At 44.2% G+C, this 14,318-nt stretch overlaps 1 protein-coding gene across 2 annotated transcripts in view; it reads left to right on the top strand.

Annotated features, from left to right (window-relative positions):
• Positions 1–13,941, top strand: part of hipk3a (homeodomain interacting protein kinase 3a) — a 49,809-nt gene extending 35,868 nt beyond the window's left edge. For both annotated transcript variants that reach the window (XM_079500655.1, XM_079500654.1), the window contains exons 14-18: positions 1,580–1,966; positions 3,314–3,475; positions 4,390–4,679; positions 8,420–8,574; positions 9,278–13,941. In XM_079500655.1, coding sequence (XP_079356781.1) covers positions 1,580–1,966; positions 3,314–3,475; positions 4,390–4,679; positions 8,420–8,574; positions 9,278–9,877 — 1,594 coding nt within the window. In that variant the 3' untranslated portion in view covers positions 9,878–13,941. The remainder of the gene's footprint in view (positions 1–1,579; positions 1,967–3,313; positions 3,476–4,389; positions 4,680–8,419; positions 8,575–9,277) is intronic.
• Positions 13,942–14,318: the final 377 nt, after the last annotated feature.

Raw genomic sequence — 14,318 nt, 5'->3', positions numbered from 1 at the left:
CCTCTTAGCAGACCTTGTATTGAACTGTATAGGCTACGTTCCTGTGCTTTTTTCTGCAAACTGTTTATAAAGTAATCAATCTATGGAGGTATATGCACCTAAATGCTGGGCTCTCAACAGTCACGCGATTAATTTAGAGCCAAATCAAAAGCAGTTGAGTTGCTTATAAGTTGTAAAAAATAAGTGCAGACAAATTGATTTGGCTCTATAGTTAACGTGATTCATAAAATATCAGACAGAAAGACGTTGAGTCATTGGCGTTCTAAATTAACACCATTAACAACAGTTGTACAATACGCCTAATGAAAAGCTCTGTAGACGTTAGTAGTTTTTATTTTCTATTACGTTACTAGCCTGGGGAAAGTAAACCAGCCTTGCATCAGATCGTCCCCCGTCGGCTGTGGTGAAGCTGCGGGGAGAGCAGGCACGGCTTTCCGCATGGCTCACAAACGCGATGTGCCTAGATTATTCTCGTGAGTTGTGGACTCGTGTAGGCATATTGATTTTGAGATGTTTCCTCAATGTGGACGTGGTACAAGTTGCAACAACCTTTGCAGAGGGAACTATAGCATCGCATTTATTGCACTTTGCGTGCTCACTGCTCAGCCTCAGTCATTTCCCTCTCTGTTAACCACACTTTGGAGAGAGATCTGTGCGACATACTGTCCCAGTGTCCCACTCGCTCCGCGGCGGTCGCTGAATGCACAGAACAGTGGGCGTATCCTCCCCGACCCCACTCACTCTGTAGGTGGGGTGACGTCACCCCAGGCTCTGCTTGCATGCACACACACACAGCGGAGCTAAATGACGACTGATGAGAACCGTTTGGGGAACCGTTAATAAAAAAACGATGGAACCGGCTCCGGATCCGCAATGTCGGAACCGGGTCTGAAATGGACCCGGTTCCGAATCCCAACCCTAATTGTGACGCATAAGCCTTATAGATTTTTGAGTGGTGTAAACCACTCCTACAACTGGCTTTGTTAGTCTGTCTGTCTGTGCTCAAAAAATTAGCATGGTTGATGCTGATTGGTTGATGCTGATTTAATTACGTCAGACATTACGTCAGACCACAGCTGATCAGGCTATATAATACCTTACACCACTCAGTTCACACGGGTGTGATTTTTTAATTTATAGATATATATATTTTTGAGTGGTGTAAACCACTCCTACGACTGGCTTTGTTAGTTTACGTGTCTGTCTGTCTGTCTGTCTGTTCGTACCAAATGAGCATGGTTGCTACGGTCACCCAGTTCACCCGGGTGTGATTTCATTACGTCAGACATTACGTCAGACCACAGCTGATCAGTCTATATAAGACCTTACACCACTCAGTTCACACGGGTGTGATCTTTTTCGTTACATTTTGAAATATTTGAAAAAAAGGGTTTCACAAATAACTCAGAACTTGCATGTCCCATATGGCAAATCCTGAAAACGAGAAGTTAAAACATCTGCACAATGGTTTAAAGCTCCCAAGACCTTGGGAAACCAGGGAAATACGACTGACAACTGAAATACTGAACCTGTTTGTTTTAATGTAGTTTATTGTACAATTCGTTATTTCTATCTGAAGGAACTCCTCTCACGCCAGCAACGTCCACGTGTCCATGTGTCGAACACCCAAGATGGCGGACATCGTTGCGCAGGCATCGATGGCAAGAAACCGGTCCCAAAGGAGGGAGTGGCCTCCGCAGGGAACCAGGAACCAGGAAGTGCCGAACACGGACGAAGAGGAGGAGGACGAGGTCGAGGAGGACGTGAGCTGTTTCAAAGAGGTGGTGGCGCCGGCCTCCTCTAACGGACAGCTGGAGGTGTCCAATCATCAACAACAGCGAGAAGTGGCGGTCCTGATGGGCGACACGCCGAGCCCCACCCCCAGCGTGATCAGCATCCGCAGTGAAGTGACCGACGGAGAGGAAGACGTGGAGGACGACGAGCGCCTGAGGTGCCGGCTGCGAGAGTGAGTAACGCCAATGATTTCGGGTCGTCCCGATCCGATCACGTGATTGGAAATCGGGGGCCGATCACGTCATTTTCAAATGATCGGATCGGGAGCAAAAAACAAACGTGATCGGGACATCCCTAGTATCAATATTATATCCATATCATGATTAGACTGGATATTGTCTGATGTTGGATCTTGTACTATTGTGATATGAAATATAAATATCGGATCGGGAAAAATCTGTATCGGCGGATACTCAAATTCAAATGCTCGGAATTGGATCGGGAGCAAAAAAAAAGTGATGGGGACATCCCTCCCAGGTATTCTTTATCTTTCACAATCACAACCAACAGAAACATGATTCTGGAGGACTCTCCATCCCTGAGGCCTGTCATACTGTATGGTGCAGACCAAATAATTCAACGCTTAAATCTTTTGCTGCCACTGTGTGGCTACAGAGGGTAGGTAAGCCTTGTCCAAGAGGAATTGGCCATACTCGCTTTCACTTCAGTTTTCCCGGCTCGCAGACCTCCATGACCAAAACCATGGTCAGCGCTCTTAGTCTTGGAGAAAACGGCGAGGGAAATTCCTATTTTAAATCGGACTCTATGGGATGCGCAATTTGCGCATGCACATTTTCCTGGTGCTGGGGGTATGCAAGGCGTTGCCTAGCAACCGGGCCAGTGTTAAAAGTTCATTTTCAGCTAAACCGTTTCATATTTGATATAAAGCTTTATCTACAAGATAGGCATAGAAAGAAATAATGCAACGTCAGACCCACTATCTCACAGTAGAAGGTTCTATTGAAGTGTTAAGCACATCATGAACCTGGCTGCTAACTCATTTCAGAGTCAGCGCCTCTTTATTATGTGCAATAAAAGACAAAACGGTAAATTATTAATGCACAGATATTGACCACAAACCTGTGTGGTGGGGAGGGGGGGGGGGGGGGGGGGGGGGCAGTAGTCTGTTGAAGTGAGTTTGCCCATGTTTTTATAGAACTCATTTAGTTGAAGTCATTATGAATTGCATTTTTATAATGAATTGCATTTTTATAGCGCTTTTCCAAGTGCTCAAGGCGCTTTACAATGGTTAATTCATTCATACATTGGGAGGTGAAGCGGCGAACAGTCGACGCCAGCGTCGTCACTTCCCACATTCACACACCAATGGTGACAAGCTCACACCAACCGACTCATTGGAGCCAGTGTGGGGTTCAGTGTCTTGCCCAAGGACACTTCGACATGTAGACAGGAGGAGCTGGGATTTCATCTCATTCATCAATGGCTGGAGGCGTGAATGTGAATCGTACAGAAATCACGCGTCTCTCCATTGATAGTTGACATTGTGTCTCTTCTCTAGGTGTAAAGGGGAGTGTGTGTGTGAGGCGTGCAGAAACACCAGTGTGTCTATGGAGAGGGTGTGCTCTCTCAGCAGCCCAGACAGCAGCCTGAGCACCGGCTCCTCTGCCTCCGACTCGCCACAGTCCAGTCCTTCTCTGTCGCCGTGCAAGAGGCCCAACAGGTAGCATTCTGCGGGGGTTGTTGGGCAGTGGTCGGTGGGGTGGGGTGGGGTGTATTGAAACGTTCTTTAAAAGGTTGAAATGAATACACCAAAGTATGAATTACAAAGTTTACTGACTTTAGCAATTCAACAATACAAACGGGTGGATACAAAAACAATGTGACTTTGGTTCAATAATTTACGTGCATTCTGTCGGCCTCGTTGCACCAACAATGTAAACGACTAGAACAATATGTTCACACTAAGTGAGGCTTCCGGTTAACTCCTTCACAATAAAAGTATTTTTTCTTACTCCAAATAAAGAACAATAGTAAATCCACAACAAATGGATGCAAATATACAGTGAATAATAATGTTTCTCAATAACTCTTTCAGTCTTAAACATTATCTGCACTGCGTGGGTGTGGGCGTTTTAATTTATTCACGGATTAAAAATGTTACACTGGCTTGATATCAGTGTTCGTGTTTTACATATTCTTTCATGTACCAACATGATTTAGCTGGGGACCACCTGGAACGCCCTCAAGGAGCACTTGTGGACCCTTATGGGTCTGTAACTCTGAGAGTGTACAAATGTAACGCGTCCATTTGGTTCCATTTGTTAAATAAACATTGATTTTACAATATAAATTGGGGTCCCAGAGATAGAAATGCCATGAAATGGGGGTCGGTAGACTAATATGCATGTCAAACTGGCGGTCCTTCAAATTAAACGGGTTAAGAATCACTGCTAGAGCTGTAAAAAAAATCTTCTCTTATGGGGGGCCCTGGCATATCTTTTCAAATGGGCGTCCGTGGGCTAATTAGTGTCCATGTGGGGGTCCTTGACATGAAAAGGTTTGGGAACCACTGCCCTAGAGTATGGATGCTGGAGTTCTTAACGGGGCCATTGTTGTTTTTCGCGAACGTTGCAGCATGTCTGAGGACGACGGCCACGAGAGCGGCTGCGACACGGTGGAGGGCTCGCCCACCTCGGACACGTCCACCTCCCCGCGCGGCAACAGCCCCTACCGTTACCATGGCAACCGCAACAACAACCACCACCACCGCCCGCCCTTGGCCGCCATGGTGGCGAGGCTGGCGGCGCCCGCCGTGGTCCAGGGGAGGAGTCCCCACCACGGAGTCCGGACCATGGTGGTTCCACCGATGAGAGTGCAGAACAACAACAACTGCCTGGGAACGGAGGGCCGTGCCCATAGAACTGGTGAGTGGCGTGGCTTAGCTTATTTTTTTTGGGTTCGTGGAACGTTTCTTTATTATATAAATATTTTCCCAATCATAATATGGGTCAATAAATCGATAGCATACAAAAAGAGTATATGTTTTTGTGTTATGAGGACTGGGTTTAATTCAATGTTTCTTCACATAACTGTTCCCATATTACTTGGTCTACTGTCACCTGTGCTTTGGCCATTTCTGCTTCGCAGGTCATATGGGAGCATTCGGGGCTCCCCCCCACCCCGTAGTGGGTCATAGCGGCTGTAACAGGTGATAATTTTAGAACATGACCGGCACCGAGCTGGTCATGTTCTAATACCTTAGAAATGCATCCATACCAGGACATACTAGTGGTATCTAAGTAAGCCTTTCTGAGCCATGAGGCCCATAGGGCAGGAGCCTATCTCCTGTTTCTGTAGCGTGAGGCAGCTTGATGTACAAGTACACCCCCTGGACATGATGTACAGTCAAGTACACCCCCTGGACATGACGCTACTATGTCGCCCAGTCCAACCCTTGATGCTGAGTGCCAAGCAGGGAGGCACTGGGCCCCATTTCTTTTAGAGTCCTTGGTATGACCCGACCGAGGGTCGAACCCCAACCTCCCAGTCTCAGGGCGGACACTAACCACAAGGCCACTGAGTTGGGTGTCATCTAAAGACAATGTCTAATAATGACTAATACATACCTCTGTCCTTTTAACCTATAGTCTATGATTTATGGGAGACTAAGACTTAATTGGAAACTTAACCCAGTTTAGCTAATTAAATTAATACTGGTATGTGTAAACAACTCTGGTTCACAGAACAAGACCAATTCATACAGTTTGGTTCTGGTAGTGAAAAAGCCATATATACAACTAAACGAAAACACCACCTCGTTTAAACCATTAGCCTGTCTCACCTCCTGTCACCGTGATGGCTGCGGGGGAGGTTATCGGGTTGCAGTCACGTCAGTCACATCGCCCCCTCGCCCACACGTGACTGTCGGCACCCACACGGTCATCATGTCTAATGAGCCTTTATGGAAGGGGCGGACACGATTTTCAGCTTCTTCTGAAACACCCTAATTTAACTGTCCCTTTCCTTGACATCGCTGGTTAATAATCCTGATTATAGTCCTGTGGGAAATGGATGCATTTCTTTACGTTTTGGTTCACGGCCACTGTCTCTCTCTCTGCTGGTTCCTACCAAAATGGCAGAAGTTGCCTTTTGACACTGATCTCAGTTTAGTTCACTGTGCAATTCTCCCCAGTCGTCGAGTTTGTTTTTTAAATGGGGTGCAGAACTTAACAACTGGCTATAGACAAATCTGTGCAGGCTGTCCTGGGCGCGGTCATCACTGCGGTGTCACATTAACCCATTATGGGCGGGAACCCCTTTTGGTGTTAGCATTATGTTATGCTTTAGCTATTGAAAAATCGGCAAAAACAAAATCGACCTACAAGCTCATAGCGCGCCACCGAGTGGTGCGCTACAAGCTTGTAGGTCTGCTATTTTTGAAAAATCGAAGAACGACTGACATAGAAACATAGCTTTTTCAGAAAACTGTCAGGATGTAGAAGACATTTTTAGAATCTGATCTCAGGTCAAAATGGGTTAAGCACAGCTTGACACCGCAGCATTGATTGCCTACAGCTGGCCTACAGGGCACTGCCCTGTGGATTCGTCTATAGATCAGAGTCTAAGATCAACTAAACTCCTGAGGTTCTTTTGTTTTGCTTTTTGCTGAGTGCCAACAATCTGGTGTGTCGTCTTGTGTATCTCTACCTCTTGTTTCCCCCAGCCTGTACTTAACACCCCAATCGCCCAGGACGAAGTTCACCGTCCTTTCTATTAGTAACACCCAGCGCCCAGGACAAAGTTTTATCCAAAAGACGAAGTTTATTGATAACAACAGGCGCTCCTAGGCTGTAGAGTCTACAGCCTAGGAGCGCCTGTTGCGCAATCCTCGATGTTGCACAACAGTGGGACGTCGAAAATGTTCCCCCCCTGTTTAGCCGACGACAACGAAAATCTTAAAACGTTAACTCGTGATCTAAATCATCCCGTCCAATTCTAAGAAAATATCCTGTGTTAGACGGCCCCTCGCTGTCCAGTCGCTAGTCGCGTTAGATTTAATCATGCCTCCCGTTGTTGTCGATCGCCGTTAGAGTGTTTTGGCTACATTTAGCTGCTCCAGCCACATCCGGTATAACTTCCGGTCCGTCGGTAAAAGTGATCCGTTGCTATAAATCGCTTGGGCGCTATGATTCAATGGATTAAATAACCCCGGGCAATGGGAGTGTTAACTATCTGCTTCAATTTCCCACGGTGCTGCTCTGCCTTTATGAAGAAAGATACTTGTGCATTTTATATGACAGATGGGTTTAACCGTTCTTGACAAGCAGTAAAAGTTACATTGTGCTGCAGCCATGAACAGGCAATTGTTATTCTGCCACACCACTACTGTAGCTCAAACATTCCATCGTTCTCCCCTTAAGGCACTGGCTGAGAAAACATGAAAATGACTGAGAACAGGATTACCCAGTTATCCAGAAAGCTGATAATATGTACCTCATGTAGTCGTTTTTGGCGCTTTAGCATTTGTATGTAACCTGCCACTTGTGCTGTGTTACATGTTGCTGATCCCTAATGTTATTCCATACAAGCTATAGTATATTGCTTTATATGAAAATAACTGATCAAAGTGCTTATATATATATATATATATATATACTGTATGTGTGTGTGTGTATATATATATATATATATATATATATATATATATATATATATATACTGTATGTGTGTGTATATATATATATATATATATATATATATATATGCATGCCACAAAGAATAAGGACCTATTTTTTTTTGTCGATACGCACCGCAATCATGTGCTGTAGATTTATCCGAGCTCCACAGACCAAACATCTGTATCCATTTATTATTGTTTCTTTTCCTCTGTCTATTACCAAGCTTTAATATTAACATTGGTGGAAACAGACCTTGTAATCCATGTCTGTCAGGTTCTATAAATATCTGCTCTCTCTGCAAGTCATCTGACAGGAAGTGCACCATATGTTTGTGGCAGGGCTAGGCCCTGCACGCAGGCCTCGGACCCATCCTGCCATCTGCTGCCTGGTCAACATGTTCTGCTATATAAATGAACCGGACACTGGCCCTGTCCTATTATTATTATTGAATTCTGCGTCATCATGCTAATACGTACCATTGTAAAGTTTAGCGGCGTCAATCTGTCACTGATTTATCACTGGCTTCCTTATCCATATAGAGAAACTGGATAGGACCACTATCACTTAAGTTTGAGGTTAACTCCGTGATAAAAGTCAACCGTCCAATCTTTTGTGATTTGTAGCTTCAAGTTTCCAGGGGGTTCTCGTCATACGTTTTCAAAGAGAACTCTGTGTTGTTGTTATGAAAGTACATCCTCCTATCTGATTGAACTGTCCTCTGTGTTGCATGAGTTCTTCCTCCCTTCAGGTTGTTATTGCTTGAAGACTGTGTGTTTGGATGTTTTAAATCCCTGCAGGTTTATGCGGGTTGAAATTGGTGTCTTGTCGAGCATATTTACACAGCGGCCATTTTGATCTTACGGCAGTCATACTCCCCGGGGGGGAGATAGGAAACCCCAACCCGGGACATAAGGGCATGATGGCCAGCGTGTGAGTATGGTCACTTATCTTCCACACCTGATGGGTATTCTCTGTTCCTCTGACAGGCTCAGACTCATGGTCCCGTTCCAAAGGGCGCTGCGGCAATGTAGGCCGACGGAATGCACCCTCCTCTGTGGCCATCCTCCCCTCCGTCCCCCTCCTGCCCCGGCAGCAGAAGATGACTTCGCTGCAGCAGCAGCAGCCACTGGTCTTTGGACAGGTCAGTTCTGTTCACTTTCTGTCTACCCAATGTCTGCAGGCTCAGAATCTGGGAGTTTGACGTCACACATAGTCTCGCATTGCCAGACAACTAACTATTCCACATTCTCCGAATGCTAGCCGAGTAACGGAAGCTGCCTCTGCTGCTCAGACCGGAAAGATGTTCGACCAATCACGACGCGGTGCTCATGGAACTCTAGTCCTGTTGAAAACACAACCCGAGACGGGAGCATATAGTCATTCGAGCGGGAGATTCATGTTATTTGTGCGCGGATAGTTTAACACAGGAATGTATTATGGAATTAACGCAGACAAAACTAATGACAGACGAAATAACGCAGGAAACGAACTAGCCATCTTATCTTCAACAATCAACACGCTGTTTTGCTTAGAGTAGGACTTGTTTTTGCCGCTGCACCAAGTGAGGGGATGCGTCACATCCACTTTATCGTTAACTCATGGAAAGAGCTCCCGTTCTCCTGACTGTATGACGGAAGAATTTGAAATTTGCTAGAGGCTACAGTCTGGCCACGCGAGACTACACATAGGGCTTTCACAAATTCACAATTACAAATTTAACTTGATAATTAATTGTCACACAATTGATTAAACAACATTTTTATTCCTAGAACACCTTTCACTTTATACAAACTGTTAGCTAGAGTTAACAAACTGGGCCTCTAATGAAGCGCTCTCCCCCTCAGGTGCAGCCTTACGTTTCCAACCACAGCAGCAAGGAATGGAACGGCAACTATGGCCCCCTGCGGCCGCACGCCTACATCCCCCCTACCATGGACACGCATACCTTCACCCATCTGCCGCACAGCAGCCCCACGCACATGGCCGCCGCCCCCCACACGCAGGGCCTCCCCACCCACACCCTGCTGTCCTACCCAGCGGCCGGCCCCCTTACCGCTACCCACCACCACCACCACCCCCACACCATGCTCCCTTCTCACCCTCACCCTCCCCCTCTCCTCCAGCCTGGCTACGGCCTCTCGCATCCCCAAGGCGGAGCTATAGTTCACCAGGTGACTCTGGGCATCAACTCCCACCCCCACCACCCTGGACACCCCGTTCCCCACACCCACAGGCTGCTGCCCTCTCCGACCATACTCCCCCATCACCATCACCAGCCAAGCTACCCCCACCACCACCACCACCCCCATCAGTTCAAGCCTCTTTTCCCCCCTCCTCCTCACTCCTACATGGCCTCGCCCGCTGCCTACACAGGTTTCCCCCTCAGCCCCACCAAGCTCAGCCACCACCAGCACCACCACCACCACCAGTACTCGTATATCTGAGGAGCAGGACAGGGCCGCAGCAATACCACGTGATGGGGAAACGGGCTGGGACCTGGGCGGGTAGAAGCAGCAGAAATGGACACCTGTAATTAAAACATCCACAAAAAAAGAAGAGAACGAGGAAGACGCAATTAGGGATAGGAGAATTGATGATGTATAAATGAGAATGGGATGAGCCGAGGTGTTGCTCGAGATGATTTAAAGTTTTGTGTGCAGCGTGAGGACGATGACGAGGGTGAAAGTGAAAGACCTTCGTCACCTCAACTGCAGTCGTGGTATTGTTTGATTGTCGGTGCAAGGTAGAGACTTCCTTGTGAAATCATGTCGGCCGATTGAAATCTACAAAGCTTTACAAAGGAAAGTGGCGTGATATAGTGGTGATTAATTAAAGTCAATGATGATTGAGAGATTCGAAGTCATAATGTGTCTTTTGCACATTATCTCCCGTTAATTAGTGTTTTCGCGTAACGCTTGGAATATGAAATGATTAACCGCTGGGTTTTATTTGTCTGAAGCCCCATCAGGCCTTCTTTCCTTCCCTTTATCTCTGTTGCCTTGTAGCGTGCCGTGTGTGCTAACCAGTCAGCTCTGTTTTTGTTAAGCCATCTTGTATTGAACAGACTCAAAATGTTCTTTTGTTTTTTTTCGGGGGCAGGCTCACTGCTGCTGACATCTTCTAGTGCCTTAACAATGGAGTCTATGGTTCTTCGATTTTACATTTTAAATGGAAACAGGCTTTGCAGCACTTCGGCCTTGGCTTTCCGTCAGCTAATAGAAGTGGGGTTTAGTTTTAATTTCAGCAAGGGTTAACCCGTCACTTTGCTTTCTAACCGAGAGAATGATTTTACCATAGGTAAATGGATGCACGTTTAGGGCTTTGACTGAAAGAGCGTTTTCATGTATATAAAGAATGTTGTGATTTGATATTTTGATAATCGATTTCTATTCACTATAGTACTTAATTCATAACAGTATTGTCACTGTTTACTGTAACTGCAATACAATCTAGATGGCCTCCGGGTTGCTGTGTTTTTGTTTTGTGTTTTGTTTCGTTTTCATTTAGGCTATACTTAATGCGTTTGACTTTTTAGATTAACATTTTGGGAGTGGTATTGATTAAAATAGATATACAAACAGGTAGATTTATTTCACGCTTAATTTTCAAACGGCTTCTCAGTGTTTAAAATACCTTAACCTAGAATCTTTACAGTGTTGCTGGGCTATATAGTGTTCAAGGTAGCCTATAGTGGCAATTGTTTTCAAATATCTGAGACAAAACAGTTGAAGCATGCTGTTTTTGTCAGTTTTGATACATTCCTGCGGGGTAGATGCCACAGCAAAACCCTAAGTGTTAATTTAACTCTCGGGAGTGTAAAACAAATGCATACGGGTGCACTTTTACTCTCTCAGAGTTGGATTAAAACTGGATTTGATTCCTAGTATCATAGAGCTCTGTATTCTGTCAAATGACATTGCCTCTCGTATCAGCTGGTATGTTACTGAAATCAGCACCAAAGAGTCAAAGACTGTTCATTATTCATTTCAGAACCATCGGCTCTATACCCACCTCTCCTTTCAACGCCACACACTGTTTCTATCATCGAGATGATATCAGAATATATTATGAGAACTATATTTTAAAAAAGGTTGAGGTTTTATTTTTCTTAGCTTTGTTTGGCAAACTGTATGTCGAATGTACGTATAGATAATAAGCTGCTATGTACTGATTATCTGCCACTTCCGTAGCTGTGAAATTAGAGGACTAATCTTGTTCTACTACCCTGCATTCTTTATTTTGTATTGTAGTTCTGATGACTAGATACAATAGAGGTGGGTTTATTTTGATCATAGAGTATATTGAATAGTATTCTTATATGCTAGTGCCTCTGTATATTTGCTTTGTCGTTTTGAAGTGATTGTAAACTGCTGTAATGGAAGTATAAGTTTTCTTTTTGTTTGTTTTTTATTCTGTTGCTTTTTGGTGTGTATGGGTGTGATTTTTGTTTGTGTGTGTGTTGTGTATGCATTTAGCATCAGTATTTCATCATGGAATTTTAGTTGGGTTCATCCTTGCATTGTGTAATTGGTGTGTTTTATGTTTTCCTTTTTTTCCTGAGTTTTATTCTGATGAATTTCTTGGCTGTATTTACACTTCTTTGTACTGTACAACTAGTGCCTTCTTCAAATGAGTGGTTCACAGATTGTGTCTTGTGTTGATATTGATATCAAAGCGGTTGGACTTTGTAGAATATTGTTCTTGCTAAGGGGATCAGCTCTTAATTTCAGCTCTTGCAACCCCAAAGTTCTTTTGTTTATCAGACAAAGCTGACGTCTGAAACAATCCTTGCTTTCCTTCAGAATCCTAAGAAAGTATAAGTCAGGGAACATTTACTACACTCTTTAAGCACCAAGAAACACCGTACAGTACTCAAATATATGGTCGAATACACGCAAATGCAAAGCTTTACTCTCACAACCGTGAATGTATTTTTGGAACTAAATGTCTTGTCTTTTGGGCTTCACGTGTAATGGTCGTATTTGATTGCATTTGTAATGGCTACTCTGAGATATCTTCTCTGTTTTTTGACTGGGGTGTCTATTTGATTACTTGTGTGCAGCTATTGCCATAACCCTCATTCATACTTGGTTGCACACCGGTGTTGCACGCCGAAAATGGCCAATCTACAAGCTCACAGCTCATTACGTTTTGAGCTTGTAGATCGGCTATTTTCTGTGCGCGATACGATGCACAACAAAGTATAACTGAGGCTTAACCGGATACCATCATGTGTTTCAGTCGAGATATTTCATATATTGCTTTATTAGTTCTCAGATACAAAGCTTTTGGTCCAAAGTTGTCCCCTCCCCATGCAACATCTAATCTATTGTGTCAGGATGTAACCGTTTTGCTATGTTAAAGTCACGGGTGTGCTTTATGTATTTTGTCTAATATGCTACTGTGTTGGCAATCCCTGATATTTGGATATACAAGAGAGGAGCACAGGAGCATGCACTGCTAAGCTCTGGATGCTGTCTAGAATTAGAAATGTATAAGAATGGGTTTGGTGGCACACTGATTGCCTTCACTTGAAGAATTTTGATTTGAATAGAAAAATAATCATCTGTTCAATTTAATTCTGTAATGTGCAGCCTCTCTTGATTACCATGTGTTCTTTTTTTTCTTCTGTCAGCTCAGCACCCATGACAAGATATGTATAGTTATATCATATGGTTACAGTAATGTACATTTACTATACCATAACACGACCTCTTTTAATTGATTGCTTAGTGTGTTACCAGAATTAGACCTATACAGAGACATGTCTGACTCACAAAATAGGAAATTGGTTATGGGAATTATTCTATAAATACCTTCAAGTATTCCAATATGTTCTCCCTTGGTGATGAGTGCCTTCATTCGGCAAAATCTACCAATCCTCTTCTTTTGCAATAATGTCAAAAAGAAAAAAGTAGGGAAAATACATTGATCATTCTGTTTTTGCTTGGTTCCCATTATGATAAAATGTAATGGGTTTAATGATTGTCAAGAAAGAATACGTATCTAATTTGGGTTCTGGGCTGAGGAAAAAAGTTTTAAGAATTCCTATACGATTCCTATGACACATGTTTAGTAGAAGTTGTTCCACAAAGTTATAATTACTGGCGTCACGTTTAATGTACTTAGGCAAAAAATATTTAGACGTGTTTGCTAAATTTAAGCTGTTACTGTTTTAAATGTGTGTAGATTTGTGTGGCTTTATGATTTCGTTTTTTTGATTTTTCTTAAATGCTACACTAGTTTGACATGTAGCAACTGCACTGTGCAATATACAACAGTATGAGGACTGGGGAAATGATTCTTGTTTGGATGTATTCATGTGTGTCTTCTTATCAGTTTGCCCCCTCTAGTTCTCAGTGAGTTTCAATGTGACCAAGCCTTATGTACTTGTCACACAAAGCGGGTTCCTTCTCGGTGACTCTTATTGGTGAGTGTCAAATTATGAATTGACGGTGTACTATGTCGAGATTCACTTTGAATAAAAAAAGGATCTTTTGCTTCAACTTACTGCAGTTTGTGCACTTTTGATGATTAACCAAGAGCCAACTCAGTGGCCTTGTGGTTAGAGTGTCCGCCCGGAGACTGGGAGGTCGGGGTTCAATCCCCGGCCGGGTCATACCAAAGACTGTAAAAATGGGACCCAGTGCCTCCCTGCTTGACACTAATCGCTCGGACGCGGTTGGCGTGGGGGTAAGTCCCTGCGACATACTAGCGTCATGTCCAGGGCGTGTACTTGTACATCAAGCTGCCTCACGCTACAGAAACAGGAGATAGGCTCTTGCCCCATGGGCCTCATGGCTCAGCAAGGCTACTTGCTTACTTAATGAGTGCAGCTCTGCAGCATGAAGTTGTTTACAGTAGATCTTACAGTGTTATGCATTA

This window comes from Electrona antarctica, assembly GCF_951216825.1.
Source record: "Electrona antarctica genome assembly, chromosome: 5".
Classification (NCBI taxonomy): domain Eukaryota; kingdom Metazoa; phylum Chordata; class Actinopteri; order Myctophiformes; family Myctophidae; genus Electrona; species Electrona antarctica.
Note: the sequence above shows the minus strand (reverse complement) of the source record. Positions and strands in the feature narration are given on the sequence as shown.